The 16,332-nt window shown below is 38.2% G+C and overlaps 1 protein-coding gene across 1 annotated transcript in view; it reads right to left on the minus strand.

Moving 5' to 3' along the window:
* Positions 1 to 16,332, minus strand: part of LOC140989518 (probable inactive ATP-dependent zinc metalloprotease FTSHI 5, chloroplastic) — a 50,494-nt gene that overhangs the window by 1,634 nt on the left and 32,528 nt on the right. The window contains exons 14-18 of the mRNA XM_073458728.1: positions 14,915 to 15,100; positions 14,765 to 14,839; positions 13,949 to 14,008; positions 13,456 to 13,563; positions 2,840 to 2,920 (exon numbers count right to left, since the gene is read on the minus strand). Of these exons, the coding sequence (XP_073314829.1) occupies positions 2,840 to 2,920; positions 13,456 to 13,563; positions 13,949 to 14,008; positions 14,765 to 14,839; positions 14,915 to 15,100 (510 nt within the window). The remainder of the gene's footprint in view (positions 1 to 2,839; positions 2,921 to 13,455; positions 13,564 to 13,948; positions 14,009 to 14,764; positions 14,840 to 14,914; positions 15,101 to 16,332) is intronic.

A 16,332-nucleotide genomic window follows, 5' to 3' on the forward strand; every position in this document is an offset into this window, starting at 1 on the left:
GAAACACTGTCACGTTAGTCGTCCATTTTGCTACCCTGAATCTAATCTTCTCCCATAAATCATCCGACGAGTCTGCTTTGTCACTGAAAATTCTGTTATTGCGCTCCATCCATGTCGACCAAAAGATACAATGCACAATGATGTACCAGAAAATCCTTGCTCCCCTTCCAAAGTTAATTCCGTTTTCCATGACAAACATGTCTCTGGAAGATGCCGGAAAAACCCACTCGAAGCCCAGGTGTTGCATAACCCTATTCCAGATGCGTCTCGTAAAAGAGCAGTGTATCAGAAGATGATTTTGATTCTCCTCACTTGTCTTGCACAATATGCACCACTGTGGACCTAATACCTGACTCGGTTGTCTCTTCTGTAAGGTGTCACAAGTTTGCAATCTGCCCAGAACAACTATCCAAGAAAAAACCTTTACCTTTTGTGGGATCGGTACTTTCCAGACGTTAGTGAAATAAGCTGAGAGATGATTATTAATATCTAGGAAAAAAGAAGAGTAAAGAGAGTTGACAGAAAAAACACCCGATGAATCCCCTAACCACACCCTTGCATCAGCCGAACCCACACTCAAAGAAACTGACTCTAAAATCCCTAAAAGGGTAGTGTACTCTTCCAACTCGACGTCATTCAACCCTCTTCTGAACCTCACATCCCACTGAAAAGCCGAATCACCCTGAGTACCAGAGACCGAGTAAAAATGAGCAATTGGTTTATTGATAAACGAAGAAAGTAGAAAAAGGTGAGGAAACCGATCTTTGAAAGACAACCCACCCACCCACCTATCCTCCCAAAACCGCAATAGATTCCCTCCCTTTAGCACCGTACCAATCAAGTGTTGACAAGAAGAATGGGACCGAGAAATAAACTTCCAAGGGCTTCTGAAAGTCGAATTTCTTGCCTCCCTTACATCTCTTCCATTATCTTCAAATCCATAAATGCTTCCCACAACTCTCTTCCACATAGAATCTTCTTCTATCGCACATCTCCACCACCACTTCCCTAACAGTGCTTTATTCCTGAGACGTATACTCCCCAATCCTAAACCTCCCAATTCTTTAGGTTTGCACACTTGAGTCCAATTTACAACATGGCAGTGATTCTCCCCGTCTGCACCGTCCCAGAGAAATTTCCTCATTAAAGTTTCCATTTGCTTCGCTACTCGTTGGGGTACCATAAAAAGTGACATAAAGTAAGTAGGCAAAGCGCTTAACACCGAAGTAATCAAAGTTTGTCGCCCACCCCTAGATAAGAAAGCCTTTTCCCAACTCGCCAGTTTAGTTGACATCTTAGAGACCACCGGTGCCCAAAATTCAGCCCTCATGGGGTCTCCTCCCAATGGTGCCCCGAGGTAAATAATCGGCAACTTTCTTTCTTGCAACCAACCGCTTCCGATAAACCTTCTACCTCTTCATCCGAATGATTGAATCCCAACAAGGAATTCTTTTCAAAATTTATTTTTAGTCCCGATTTTGAGCAGAAAGATTTAAGTAGTTCGCCAACGGTTAACAAGTGGTTATCAGTTTGAACGAGGAACAGTGTGTCATCCGCAAATTGTATGTGAGAAATTTCTACTTTGATTTCCCAACCTCAAGTCCTCTCACGGCATCTGTTGATTTAGCCTTATCAACCAATCTCCCTAACCCGTCGATTACTAAATTAAACAAAAAAGGGGATAATGGGTCACCTTGTCTGAGGCCCCTCTCCCCCTTGAATTTCCCTCTCGGTCTGCCGTTGATGAAAATTGAATACGACACCTTTGAAACGCAACCATTGATCCACTTTCTCCACTTATCCCCGAACCCCTTTTTTTTACGAAGCATCGATTCATAATTTAAACACAACCCTCACAGTTAAAGAGAGACGTTTTAATGGCAGAGAATTTTAAATGTCAGGATACACGATCTACACTCATTTTTATGAAACTGCCCCCACCCAACCACAAAACCCACCCCCCCAATTCTCTCCTCATAATAGTTCAAAGTCAGGTTCCCAAGTGGTTACTCTCACATGATTATTGTGAATTACACAAGATTAAAGAACTGTCCTGATTATTTTTCCATCACAAAATAAAAAATAACAGTTTCATAATTCTAGACATGAAAAAAGTATATAAAAGTCAAAAGACTTTTGATCAAGCAAGGTCTGATCCTACAATAATTACAAAACCTTAGACACGGTACAATATACCCAAAATATTCTCTCTGATCCTCGCCCCAACGTTTGGAATTTATGAGTGAACTACCAACCATCTTGTACCTAAGTGATCATTGAGTTGCAACCCAAAATAATAAACAATTTATTCAGGTCCCAAGCCAGGATAGCCACCAACAGCAATTCGTCACAACAATCAAATCATTATCACATTCATTAGCACCTGAGTTTTGAGCTCATGGAGGAGTTGTGGTGTATCATGTAGTCTCTGTTAAGGATGGTTGAGTAAACTGAAGGTCATAAAAAATAAAGATAAAAAAGGAAACTGAAATTCAAAATTGTTGAGGCGGATGCAATATCTGTGATGGCACACAGCACACTGTAGAGGTTAGAGGTGGGATGGAGCAAAAGATCACCTTCAACATATGTATGGTTTCTAGGAGCACTAGGAAAAGGTATTACAAATTCGCTAAGTCAATCTCTTCTATGATGCTAGACAGAATAAAAATGTGATCTGTCATTCTGAACTGTGCCATTGCTAAATTATTCAAAGAAAAGTTAAATTAATAAATTTTTGGTTTAAGCTTCTTTATAGCTCAGGAACTTCTTAAACACGCTTTTAGCTTTCCTGCCTTTAAAGTGGTATAAAGGAGTTGAAATCAATTTTCAGCAATCGTACCTCTATATAATCGGAACTTGAAAGGAAAAATGGCTCTTCCTCCAGAACACCACCATTCTTTGCGATAATTCTTTCTAATTCCTGCCACAACGCATACATGCCAATGAAGTAGAAAACAAGGTAATATTTATCTTCCAAGGAAAAATAGTTGAGCTGTCTGAAAATTAAAAGCAAGATTCCATAATAATGGCAGGCCATAAACTGTCGAGATAGAGATAGCGTTCTTTGTTTATGGTAGATGAGAAGATAGCAAAATAATTTTTTTTGTAAAAATTAGAGAATATGAGGGAACTCAACATTTTCTTTTAAAAAAATCAATTGCACATAGGCGTGCTTTTATCATCAGATGGTACAACATATAGGAGAGGGGAGGACTAGGCCAAGCCCTCCTAGTATAGCCATATATATTTTAGTGAGCATATCGATCAAAATACAAAAAAAGAAAGGAAAACAAAAAGGAAAGATTGTAAGGATTTTAATCCCTAAAATTAGAGATTCATGTTGTAAAAAGAAACTTGAAACTTATCCTTCTAAATTGAAACAATCAAATATACATCGGTACACATACAAGTGTATCATCCTAGAAAGAGGGAAGCTATCTTAATCAAGAATAAAATACAGTTAAAAAAAATCTCAACAAAATAAGGATTACAATCAATCTAATTCCATGGAATTCATGATAATATCTTTTCCAACCAAATCCATATTTCGACACTCTCAACCGAATGAAGTAATATATTCAATTCCAAGTTTGCGGACCATAGTTGGAAAGAATTAACCAGTTGTCCTTTTGTAAGTGTATATGTCAATTGGTCTTAAGAGCACATGGATAATTTTTCCCCTGTTTCGTGGATAAACACGAACAAAGGCAACACTGTCAAAGATCTGAAGAATAAAACTGTTACGAGGTAGTGAAGTTTGGGAATAATTTAGAAAGAGTTTCCGATGTGTTGAACTCATGAATTTTTGTCAGATGTTGATTACGGGATTAGTAGATGCCAAGACAGTTTTCCTAAAAACTGCTTTGGATTTTGTGAAACAAGGATGCCCATTTGATAGCAAAAAGATGGTCATTCTTCCGTTCTTCCACTCCATTTTGTTGAGGAGTGTGAACACACTAGAATTCATGGATGATTCCATGTTTTTGAAAGAAAGGAGAAAGGGTTTGATCGAAGTAGTCCCCAGCATTATCGGATCAAAATCTCTTGATTCGAACATCAAATTGAGTTTTGATCGTGTAATACAAATTTTGAAATATATCCAAGTTACTCGAACACAGTCATTAATAAGAGACAAACCATTTTGCCCCAGAAACATCAGATATTGTGGATAGTCCCCGAATGTCATTATGGATGAGGGAAAAGGGAAGAATCATCTCTGTATTACTAATTGGAAAGGAGGAAAGCTCATGTTTAGCAAGCTGACAATTAGTCCAATGAAAGTTTTTAGTCAAAAACTCATTAAGTACTGACAGGAACATAAATTTAAGTACATGGATTGACCGATGACCCACACGACGGTGACAAAACTACATTCTATCAATATTAGAATTGACGGACAAAATGATAAAGGGTAGGAATTCACACTCTAATACTGCCAATGTTTTCTTCCAAGGTACAAAAAACATTTTCTTTTACTAGCACACCCAATCTTCCTCTTCATGCTCAGTTCTTGAAATATACAATGAGATGGGTAGAAGATCACGCCATTATTAGAAACTTTAGTGAACCTTTTCATTGAAACTAAGTTGTTAAGGAGTATGGGAATATGAACATATGTGGGACTGAGTATCCTTTATGTACCAATGGTGGATCCATGATAGGGGTCATATTTACGTGTTTAATTGGTTTGTTTTTAGTTTATTTTGCATGAGTTTGTGTGTGTCGAGTCCATGTTTCATTCATTAGAGTGTTAGATTATGCCTATGGTCACTCCTCGAAGTTGGTGGTGGTAAATTTGCAGGAAAATAACCAAAATAACGAAGTGAAGGTGAAAAACTGAAGATCCAGACAGGAGTTGCGCTAGGGCGGTTATTTTCGACCGCCCCAGCGCGAATATATGAAAGATCGAGGAGCAAAACAGAAGATCGCATCCTAGGGCGGTTGGTTTTGACCACCCCAATGCGCTTGAAGGAAAAATATAGTGCTAAGACAGAAGACCTTGCGTTAGGGCGGTAATAGGTGCCCTGGTGACAAAACAAGTACGCAGACAAAACTCCTCGCGCTAGGGCAATAATTTCTGAACGCCCTAGCGCCCCTCGACAAGGAAACTTTTTGTATGCGTGGATTTCTTACCTTGTTAAGCCCCAGACACAAATTATATACCAGAATTCAGATAAAAAACACAGCTACCGCACAACAGGAAAGTGAAGGGAGGCCATGTGAAGAATTCAAGCGAAGAACAAGAACACAAACAAGCATTTTCTTCTTCATCTTCTTTTAGTTATGATTTTGAGGATCGTATGAAGATTGAATTTTATTATTGAGCATACTTGATTTTGTTACTGGTTTCTATTATATTTTTGGAGTATGGTCAACTTCGAAGTTATTTTATATGTTATAATTGAGACCGAAATGAGATTTTATAACATGATAGAATAACATAATCCATGGATCTACAACTTGCATAGATATATGAAGTTGAGACATCTTGATAGTCATAGTCCAATAGGTCGAAAGCTAGAGGATTCAACGGTTCGTTAATGCGATTGCAATTATTAAATAACACAAGGACACTTGCTTACTTAGATTAATATAGCTCGATAGAGTATATTAATATTAGAAAATCTTGGCTAAAGCATGACTTATGAATTGAAATTCAATCATCAGAGGAGATTAAGGGGTAAGTGATCTGGAATTCTAACAATTGCTTATTTATTCATTTGTTTTAAATTACTTTTATTGCGTTTGTTGTATTATTTTATTTTACTTTCAATTTAGCTTAATAAATTTCATCTTTTCGTTGTAATTAACTAAAGAATTGTGTTTGAGGTAAATTTGTCTAATCAATCTTTGTAGGAACGATACTCGTACTTTGTACACTATACTATAACTTGACTCGTGCACTTGCGATTTATTCGAGTATAAAATATTTATTTTTTATTGGGGATTTTCAGTGCAAGAAAAGCTCCATCAAGTTTTTGGCGCCGCTGCCGAAGATTGAAATTGGCAAATTTTTCTTTTAGTTACTTTCTTTAGTTAATTTTTTCTTTATTTATTGTAATTCATCCCTCTGTGATCTGTCGTTTTCTATTATACTAGCTACTATGCACACGCGGTGCGTGTGTATACAGTTTTTTTTTATAATTATCGAGAGACTAAAGTGAAATTTGACAAATTATCGAGGGACTAAAATGTTATTTGAATTGTTGTAATTAAAAAAAATAATAAAAACAAAAGTATTTGTTGGAATAAAAAAAATAAAAATAAAAGTGTAATATTGGTATCACATAAGGGCAAAATTGGAAGAGCCAAAAACAGACCACGACACCATTTTTGTCTCTATTAAAAAGATTCTTAATAATAGTAATAGATATTTGCATGGATTTTTCTTGTGTAATATTTCAAGATGTTCATTCAACAAGTATTCATAAGTTTTGCCCATCAATTCAAGAATTTGCAAACAACTCGAGGTATCATGATTGTTCTAAATATTTTCTTAACCGAATTTTGTTTCATGGGTTGGATGCAACAACACAAATATGGGTAATCAATGGAACTCTGGCAACTGGCAGTCCCATGGTTTGCCTAGGTGATACTGAGATGATACACTTGTTGAATGATATAGTGGATTTTGACTACCATCAGTATTGAGATCTTTCACTGTAGAGTTGGAGCCATCAATACATTCCAGAAATTAGTTACCCAAATTTTATGAACCAACCGTTCGATTATCAAAGACGGTAATGAAGATAGTTTGGAATTGATTATAGATCGACTCGAGGTTATGTTGGCCGAATATGTGGCATCGACTGAGGAAGCTAAAGAAAATCGGCCTCAGTCGGAAAAGTCTTGGAATAAATATCATATGAAAATGAGCCACCAATGAACTTTGGGAATGACAAAGTTCTCGAGACTATCGATTTGAGCTCACTGTTAGTATTATCATACACAATCACATGATCAATCTCTTCCTCCAACACCGATTTTGAAAGATTTTGTTCCCCGAGAGCCAACATAGATATTCTCTTCCCATGTTTATCATTATTTGTGGAGTGTTGTTGAGGTGACAAGCTTACAGTTTATACATCAAGCCAGACTTGAGGGCATATGGAACCAAGACCCATACGTGGTGTCATATGACAAGTACTTTGGGCGTCAACCGCTCTTTGATGAGTGTTTCTGAGGATCAAACCAACGACTAAAAATCATGTGCTACTTGGGAGGCGATCCAAGCGTTTTATGTCAGCTTTATTTACCTAAATTACTTTTAGTCTTTGCATTGAGTTCTTGTTTCTTTGTGAGTTGATCTTGCTTAATCCCGTAAGTTTTTGTGCAAGGCGTGCACATGCTGAAGAGTTGACTAAAGAAATCGCTGTAGGATAAGAAGATTGATATCCATCCGCGGTCCTCATGCCCACTGTCTTACAATCAACCAGGGGAGATTTTTTTTCCTACATTCCGTATTCTTGTATTTGGTTGTTTGTGTTTAATTGATTTTGTCATGTCGTCTAGTGTATTGAAGACAATGCACGAATTTAGTATGGGGAGAGGGTAGTTTTTTTCTTTTATTTATTTGTTAGTCATTTCAAAAGAAAAAAAATTGCACTGAGTTGTGTCAAGTCGTAGAACTAGTTTGTGGTGATGAGATTGGTAATCGTTGACCAATGATGATTATGAATTGATGACATAAATGCCAATTGATTTTGATACTTCATTGGTAGGATACCCCTTGTGGAAAAATAATTCAGGAATAATTTCTTCCTTGTTCATTTCTTCAATTGGTCTGTAAAAGGTTACATATATAGGGATTTACAGAATACTCTAGAATAACAGAAAAAGGAAACTAACTATTTCAGGAAACTAACTAATTCCTAAAAATCTGCATATTGACTAACTGTACATTGACCTAATCGAATCCCTTAATTAAGGGAATTGGTTTTTTCCCTAATTTACATCACAATTCGACACTCCCCCTCAAGCTGAGGAATAGATGTCTTTCATTCCCAGCTTGGATATGAGCCCATGAAAACTTGAACTGCTTAGTCCCTTAGTCAGAACATCAGCCAACTGGCACCCGGTTGGAACATAGGACATACACACTAGTTTTCTCTCCAATTTCTCTTTGATGAAGTGTCTGTCAATCTCAATATGCTTTGTCCTATCGTGTTGTATAGGATTATGTGCAATGTTGATTGCGGACTTGTTGTCACTGTAGAGTTTCATGGGACCTTCTGCCTTGACCCGTAGATCATCCAAAATAATCTTTAGCCATAGTATTTCGCATAGCCCTTGAGCGATCGCCCTGAATTCTGCTTCGGCTGAGGACCTGGCCACTACATTCTGCTTCTTACTCCTCCATGTTACTAGGTTGCCACCTAGAAACGTACAATACCCCGAAGTAGACCTTCTATCTATGAGGGATCCTGCATAGTCAGCGTCGGTGTAGGCTTCTACAGTAAGCCTCTCGTTCCTTTTGAACAGAATCCCTTTCCCTGGGTTCCCTTTCAAATAATGAAGTACCCTATTTGCAGCTTGAAGATGTGACTCTCTTGGATCATGCATGAATTGGCTGATCACACTGACTGAGTAGGCTATATCTGGCCGAGTATGAGCGAGGTATATGAGTCTACCAACTAACCTCTGGTACATCCTTTTATCAACTGCTGGTTCCTCTTTATCTTCTCCCAATTTGTTATTCGGATCCATTGGAGTAGGGGCCGGTTTACACCCAGCCTTTCCTGTCTCGGTAAGTAGGTCTGTAATGTATTTTTGTTGAGAGATGAAAATCCCGTGTGTAGAATAAGCCACCTCAATACCGAGAAAGTACTTCAACCTGCCCAGTTCTTTTATCTCAAACTCCTTTCCCAATCTTCTCTTTAATTCGAGCTTTTCTTTTTCATCATTCCCGGTTACTATGATGTCGTCGACATAGACTAGAAGAGCCGTTACTCCCCCTGCAGAGGAGTGTTTAATGAAGAGGGTGTGATCACCTTGGCTTTGTTTGTATCCAGATTCCTTCATAAAGTTTGCAAACCTCCCGAACCATGCCCTTGGAGATTGTTTTAACCCATAAAGAGCCTTTTTTAATTTGCACACCTTATTGCTTGATTTTCCATCAAAACCCGGAGGGATGTGCATGTAGATTTCTTCATCTAAGTCACCATGGAGGAAAGCATTCTTAACATCATACTGCAGAAGTTGCCAGCTATAGTGAGCAGCTAATGACAAAAGAATTCTCACAGTGTTCATTTTGGCAACCGGGGCAAAAGTTTCCAGATAATCAACTCCATACGTCTGAGTATACCCTTTGGCTACCAACCTTGCCTTGTATCTCTCAAGGGATCCATCAGCCTTGTATTTCAGTGAAAAAATCCATTTACAGTCAACAATGTTCTTTCCCTCTGGTTTATTCACAACCTCCCAAGTTTGATTCTTTTCCAATGCTTTCATTTCTTCTCCCATAGCATCTCTCCATTCTCTTTTTGACAATGCCTCAGAGAGAGTAGTAGGGATTGCAATGGTGTTTAAACTGACAATGAATTTTTTGTGGGCTGGCGATAGGTTTTTAAGGGAAACATAGTGAGATAATGGGTATAGTGGTCGTTTAGTGCATTCCCGTGTATCTTTTCTGATGGCAATAGGAAGGTCTAGGTCATTTGTTGGGCCAATGGTTGGTGTTTCAATCTGTTGAATATGAGAAGGGTGTTCGGGACTTACCGTGGTCTTATTTCCGGAGTCTGGATTGGAAGCTTGGACTTGAGTCTGTTCCGGGGCAGTCTCCCTCCTTGAGTACACCTGAGAGAACCTAGGAAACTTGTGGGAAGATGACACATTTGTGGGGTTAGAAGGCTCGGTTGGTATAGGAGGGAGATCAAGAGTGTGGATCGGTTCAAAGGATTCCCAAGGACTATCTTCTAGTGGACTCTCCCCCTGAAGAGAGGACTTGGAGAAGAACGGTTTATTTTCACTGAAGGTCACATCGATAGAGATGTACGATTTTCTAGAAGAAGGATTATAGCACTTATACCCCTTTTTAGTGGCTGAGTAACCTAGGAACATACATTTGATGGCTCGGGGATCCAACTTATCTCTTTGGGTGTTATGGACATGAACAAAGGCAGTGCACCCAAATACCCTAGGGGTGAGGCCGTTTGAGGTTCTAAAGTGAGGATAGAAGCTGTTAAGGCACTCTACTGGACTCTTGTTGTCGAGCACCCGTGAAGGAAGTCTATTAATCATGTGTGTGGCTGTAAGGACAGCTTCCCCCCAATAGGTCTTAGGAACGTTTCCATGAAGAAGTAGTGCTCGGGTAGTGTTTAGCAAGTGTCCATTTTTTCTCTCAGCCACCCCATTTTGTTGTGGTGTTTGAACACACGATGAGTCATGGATAATGCCATGTGACAGGAAATAGGGTGATAGGATTTGGTTGAAGTAATCTGTGGCATTGTCTGTCCTAAACCCTTTTATTTTTACTCCAAATTGATTTTGAATCATCGCATGGAAATTTGGTATAATAGTGCTAACTTCAGATTTATGTTTAAGGAGAAATATCCATGTGACACGAGTGCAATCATCAATCAAAGAGACAAACCAACGGGCCCCAGAAATGTTAGGTATCCGAGAGGGACCCCATACATCACTATGAATTAAATGGAAAGGAGAAAAACTTCTTTTATTACTGATAGGAAAAGATACTCGAGTATGTTTTGCCAATTCACATGTGTCACAATGAAATTCCGAAATATCTAATCCTTGAAATAAATAAGGAAACATAACTTTTAGAGTCCTAAAGGAAGGATGACCAAGGCGCAAATGGTGTAGCCAAATGGTATCTTTATTGGATGAACTAGACAAGGACAAATTGCTCCTGGCTTGTGGTGAAGACTCAAGGTAGTAAAGGCCCCCCCTTTCCTTAGCAAGTCCAATCTTCCTCCCCGAAGCTAGGTCCTGAAAAACACCATAGGAAGGGAAAAACGTAACATGGCATTTAAGATCACGAGTGAGTTTATGGATGGAGACAAGACTGCTGGACAGTTTTGGCACATGAAGTACATTTTTTAGGCTAAGCATAGGGGAGATATGTATGTCTCCGAAGCCTGCCACTGTAGCCACAGAGCCATTTGCCACTATAATTTTCCTGTTACTTGGGCATGGTGTATAAGAGTGAAAAACCTGAGATATGGGTGTCATATGGTCAGTAGCACCAGAGTCTATTATCCAAGAGTTGGCATTTAGGGTTCCTGAGGCATCTACAGAAAAAGAGAATGAACAATTACCTGAGAGGGCTAGAGAACATGTACCAGAGGGCTTCTCTAGGGACCCCAGCAAATTTTTTAGCTTCTCAATCTCCTCTCGGTTAAGCCCCTCTGCTGCTGAGTTTTCATCCCTGGTTTGATCCTCAGCCATGTGCGCTTGAGGTCTCGGTTTCCCTGCTCGGGCTCCCCATTCTTTGCTTGGTGGTTTGCCATGTAGCTTCCAACAATTTTCCCTTGTGTGTCTTGGTTTCTTGCAATGAGTACACCATAGGTTGTCTTTGTTCCCCTTCCACTGATTTTCTCTGCTTGGATATGGTCTTTGCATATCAGCCGCCTTATTCGTCTCTAGATCCTCTCTTTTTGTTGCAAGTGCTGATCCATCCATGTGCTGTGGCTCAAGCATGATACCCCTGCGACTTTCTTCTGAGCGAATCAGTGAGATCGTCTCTTCTAGGGACGGTGTGTCCTCTCGGCCAAGGACCTGAATTCTTACTTGATCAAATTCAGGGTTTAATCCGGCCAAAAAATCATATATTCGGTCTCTCTCAATAAAGTTCTTCAATAGTACAGCATCCTCCGGGCATTTCATCTCAAAGACTCGGTAATAGTCAAGTTCCTGCCATAGATTTTGCAGCAGAGAAGCATACTCAATGACAGATTTGGTACCTTGTTTGAGGGCTGCAGTTTTAGTCTTTATCTCATACACCTGAGCAGCGTCCTTGGTCTTTGAATAGGTGCGGCGGATATAGTCCCAAGTTTCCTTCGCTGTGGAGAAGAACATACATGTGTCACTGATCATGGGATCCATGGAGTCCCATAACCAGGACATGATCATAGAGTCCTCTTCATCCCAAGCGTCAAACTTTGGATCCTCCCTCGGTGGTCCCGTTCCAATAAGATGGCTGATTCTTCCTTTGCCTTTGAGATACGTGCGAATGAATTGGGACCACTTGAGATAATTTTTCCCGTTGAGTCGATTGGAGGCCCGAATATTCTGCAGGTCACCGGTCTTCTGGACAGTAGCGGTATCATCAGGGAGAGACGAACTGCTGGAGATGGTAGTTTCAGAGATTGACATGGTGAAGGATAGGGAAATAAGAAAGAAAAGACAGCAATGAAGGCTTGAAAAAACTGGACAGCAATGAAGGCTGGAATGTGCGGAATGAACCCAGACCAATGTCCTAGGGCTCTGATACCATGTGGAAAAATAATTCAGGAATAATTTCTTCCTTGTTCATTTCTTCAATTGGTCTGTAAAAGGTTACATATATAGGGATTTACAGAATACTCTAGAATAACAGAAAAAGGAAACTAACTATTTCAGGAAACTAACTAATTCCTAAAAATCTGCATATTGACTAACTGTACATTGACCTAATCGAATCCCTTAATTAAGGGAATTGGTTTTTTCCCTAATTTACATCACAATTCGACACCCCTGTTGTCAAGGCATGCAATATTTGTCTTAATGTTGAATATTTTTTAAGCACTACGTTGGAACTTGTGAATTGTGTGAACAATAATGAAGTTCAAAATTTTTCTTGGGAATTTGAGAAACATGAAGTGTTTGTCGAACTTGAGTGCATATCTTCCGAAACGAAATACTCACCAGTAGCATGAAAATAACTTGGGAAATTTTTGTGATTATGGAATTGAATTGAGCCTGCCTTGAAACATACATCTACAAACTCATCCTTACATCAAGGCTCAGCATTGTAAGCTTAGACAAATGAACTCAAAAGCAATATATCCATATCCTAGAGGAGTACATATCTGAAATTTTGCACCTGTGAAAGAAAAAGTTTTCTTGTAAAAAAGAACTTTTGAAAATAGGACAAGATAGGTGCCCGACTCGGCCACAGCTCCACAAGAATCTTTTGTACATTCTCAATCAAATGCAGCGGGTTACTTGTTTCTCTAGATTCTAGCATATATTGTGATTTCAAACAACTTAAAAGCATTTATACTGCTATGCAATTGGCACAGACGTCTTCATACACCTAGGCGATGCTCATGTAATTTAAACACCACCCTATTCACTCAACCAACTGCTCATAAGTTTGATTATTAAGTTTCTGTCCTTGAATAAAGTAAATTAAGAGTATTAGGAATTTCAAACTATTTGTCCCTGACTCCCTGATTGCTGCAACAGAACCATCAGGCATGAATACAGCTCATGACAGTTGAGACTGAGACATACCTTTCCCGTCAAAATTTCATACTCGAGGAGTTCCTCCACAATTTTCTCCAACACCAGATGATTTTTCTGAAGCATCATTTTTGCTTTATCATAAGCCAAGTTGTAGATCTGCAATATACGGTTGAATGGCATAAAAATAGTATCCTTACATTTCTAGTTTGGCTAGGGATGCTTAAGGAACGTCTACAAGACAAACTGACTTAACCACATTAGGAAAGTGAGATTCAACCTGGAATCACATATCATCCACCACTTTAAACCACATTTTCTAGAACAAAATTTTCTATATGACACGATCTTGTTCCCATTTCTGTCAGTCACTTTCAATTGGCAATATTTTAAATTCTGGGGACATATGTTCGCTCTTTCATTAAATACCAAACATGACGAAAAACCCACAAGTAAATATCAAATTCTACCAAAAAAACTGCTTAAGCTTGTTCTTTTGCCAGATAAATAAAATCATGCCGCAAAGCACGTACAAGAGCCATACTTTTTCGACTTTAGATGCCATCTCATATTCAAAGTTGTCTCCCATACTCAAAGCAGTGTCCTGTTCCAATCAAATGAAGAATGGATATGCCTTTCAGTGTGAGATATTTCACGACGTGAATTATGCATGCAATTGACATGAAATTGTAACGTGGATAAAGCATATAAAAATGCTACCACATCAAGTCTCAGCTAGTTTTTTCAACCCTTTTACTCTACCATGTTTAAATTGTTTTAAAAAGTTACAAGAATTGCTTCCTACTGAAATGCATGCATTTGAATCCTTCTCCGTTCTGCCCACAACCTTATTTCAATTTATTGATATAGACCTACAGCCATCAGAATTATGCAAATCTAAAAACTTGGGAAAAGATGATTGCCAACAACAAGATCAAAAACATGATAATAGATGAATAAACCAAAGAGGGAGGAAGGCTTAAAGACCACGAAACATGATCTTACTGTGGTGGTAAGCAAACAACAAAGGTCTCAGCAGAATAATGATACCTCGTCCCAGATAAGATCCATAAAACCAAGGAAAAATATCAATCACTGGGAAAAGGTTCTATCCTGCAGAGGGAGGTGGTAGTAGCAGAACAATGAAGATATAGAGTGATGGAGTGGCAAGTCTCAAATAGCTGTTTCAGAAATTAGTCAGATGTGAAAAATTGGTGGTCTCAGAAATTTTGGTTTAAAAATATGGAGGCAAGAGAAGTGAAAAATATATCACCCTCTCAGCATCACAACTTCAGAGACAAGGTTTTATATCAAAATAAATTAAAATGTTTATTATCAGGCACTAAAAATAAATAAATACCGCATTTCCATGATGGTAAATTGTTGGACTATCATCAGGACCCCATCCAAACTGAATCACCATCCGAGTAGCTATCTGCACCAAATATTTATTTTCAGACAACCGATTCAATTCATAGAATAAAATGACAAATTATGTGGAGATAAAAACCTCTTGCGCCTCTTTTAATTCTGATGAAGAAAGAATATTTTCTTCCCCAAATGGAAGCAGCATTTGGGATGCAATATAAGAACCAAAATTAAATACAAGTTTCTTTTCAAGATATACTCTTGTTTCAACATTCCCATTCATGGAATCTTCATTCCTAGCCTTGGTAATCTTGGTGCATCCAATTCCCTAAAACACAATGAACCAAATTCCCTTAATAATGGTTAAAAGAAATATTGTGCTCACACACATCCGGTCAAAGTCAATTCGGCCTAACAAATATTATAGCCGACATTAAAAGAAACTTTTTTCAATTGACTATTTTTAATCCAGCCTCTTAGATATTCTTATTCTAGTTTTTTTTGACAAAACAGCATTTGCTTTTGTATCTCTTATTTGATGTTAATAGCTTTCATTTAACAAGAATCAAGAGCCTCTACAACTCAGCAGCACATCTTAAACTGCTCCGCTCCCCACACAATACCACGGTTACTTTGCTCCATTATGTCATTCACTAGATGTCGCCTCTGGAAGAAGCGATTCAGAAGCTTCTGGACAGTAAACCACTTATAACTATCAAAATTTAAATTCAGAAACTGCAAATAAAACTTTAGTGAATCTGTTTAAAATGCTAGCATCAATATCCTATCACCAATTTTCTCTTGCATCTCATCACAAGATTTGAACTGGAAAATACAGCCACAAAGTCCCCAGTTAGTGAATCAGGATACAGTTAGGTGTTTATATTCAGCGCCATGACATGTATGTCGATTTGTTACTGAAATTAGAGCATAGAAATTTTTTAATCGATGTGATACTTTTGCTACTCAACAAGCTATACTTTTTTAATTCTTCGAACCTATCTCCATGATGTAGTTTAAATAGCTTCCTCTCTGAATTAAATAGATGGTGAATGCCATGGTGAGTAAAAGAAGGAACCTGAGTTAAATGAAAATCAGGTGTATAAACCACCAGTATTGGTTGTCCTTGTTCTCAGTACATAGACAGAAGTAATAGCAAAAGTGGAACATCATTTTCTGGTTCACAGAAGCATAGCTAAATCAAACACACGTGGCTAGTTAGACTCGGCCACAGTTCCCCCGAGACCGTAAATAAAAAAGGAACTGTCTCCCAAAAACAAAACCGGAAATGGAACATGGTTCTGGTTCCTGAAAATAAAAACCAGAATCGAGACCGTGTAGAAATGTAATTTGAAATCTCTAATTATAATCTTAAATTTTAAGATCTTTTAGTATACGTAGATAACTTAATGTATATGATTAAAATATTAAGCTGTGAATATCCCCCTTTCTATTTCTTTAATAATGAAAAAATGTATTATTTTATGATTATACTATTAAATAATTAACTTTAATTAGTTCTATCATCACAAACCATACCATTATTTTTTCCTAATATTT

The sequence above is a fragment of the Primulina huaijiensis genome, chromosome 12 (genome assembly GCF_012295235.1).
Source record: "Primulina huaijiensis isolate GDHJ02 chromosome 12, ASM1229523v2, whole genome shotgun sequence".
Lineage (NCBI taxonomy): Eukaryota > Viridiplantae > Streptophyta > Magnoliopsida > Lamiales > Gesneriaceae > Primulina > Primulina huaijiensis.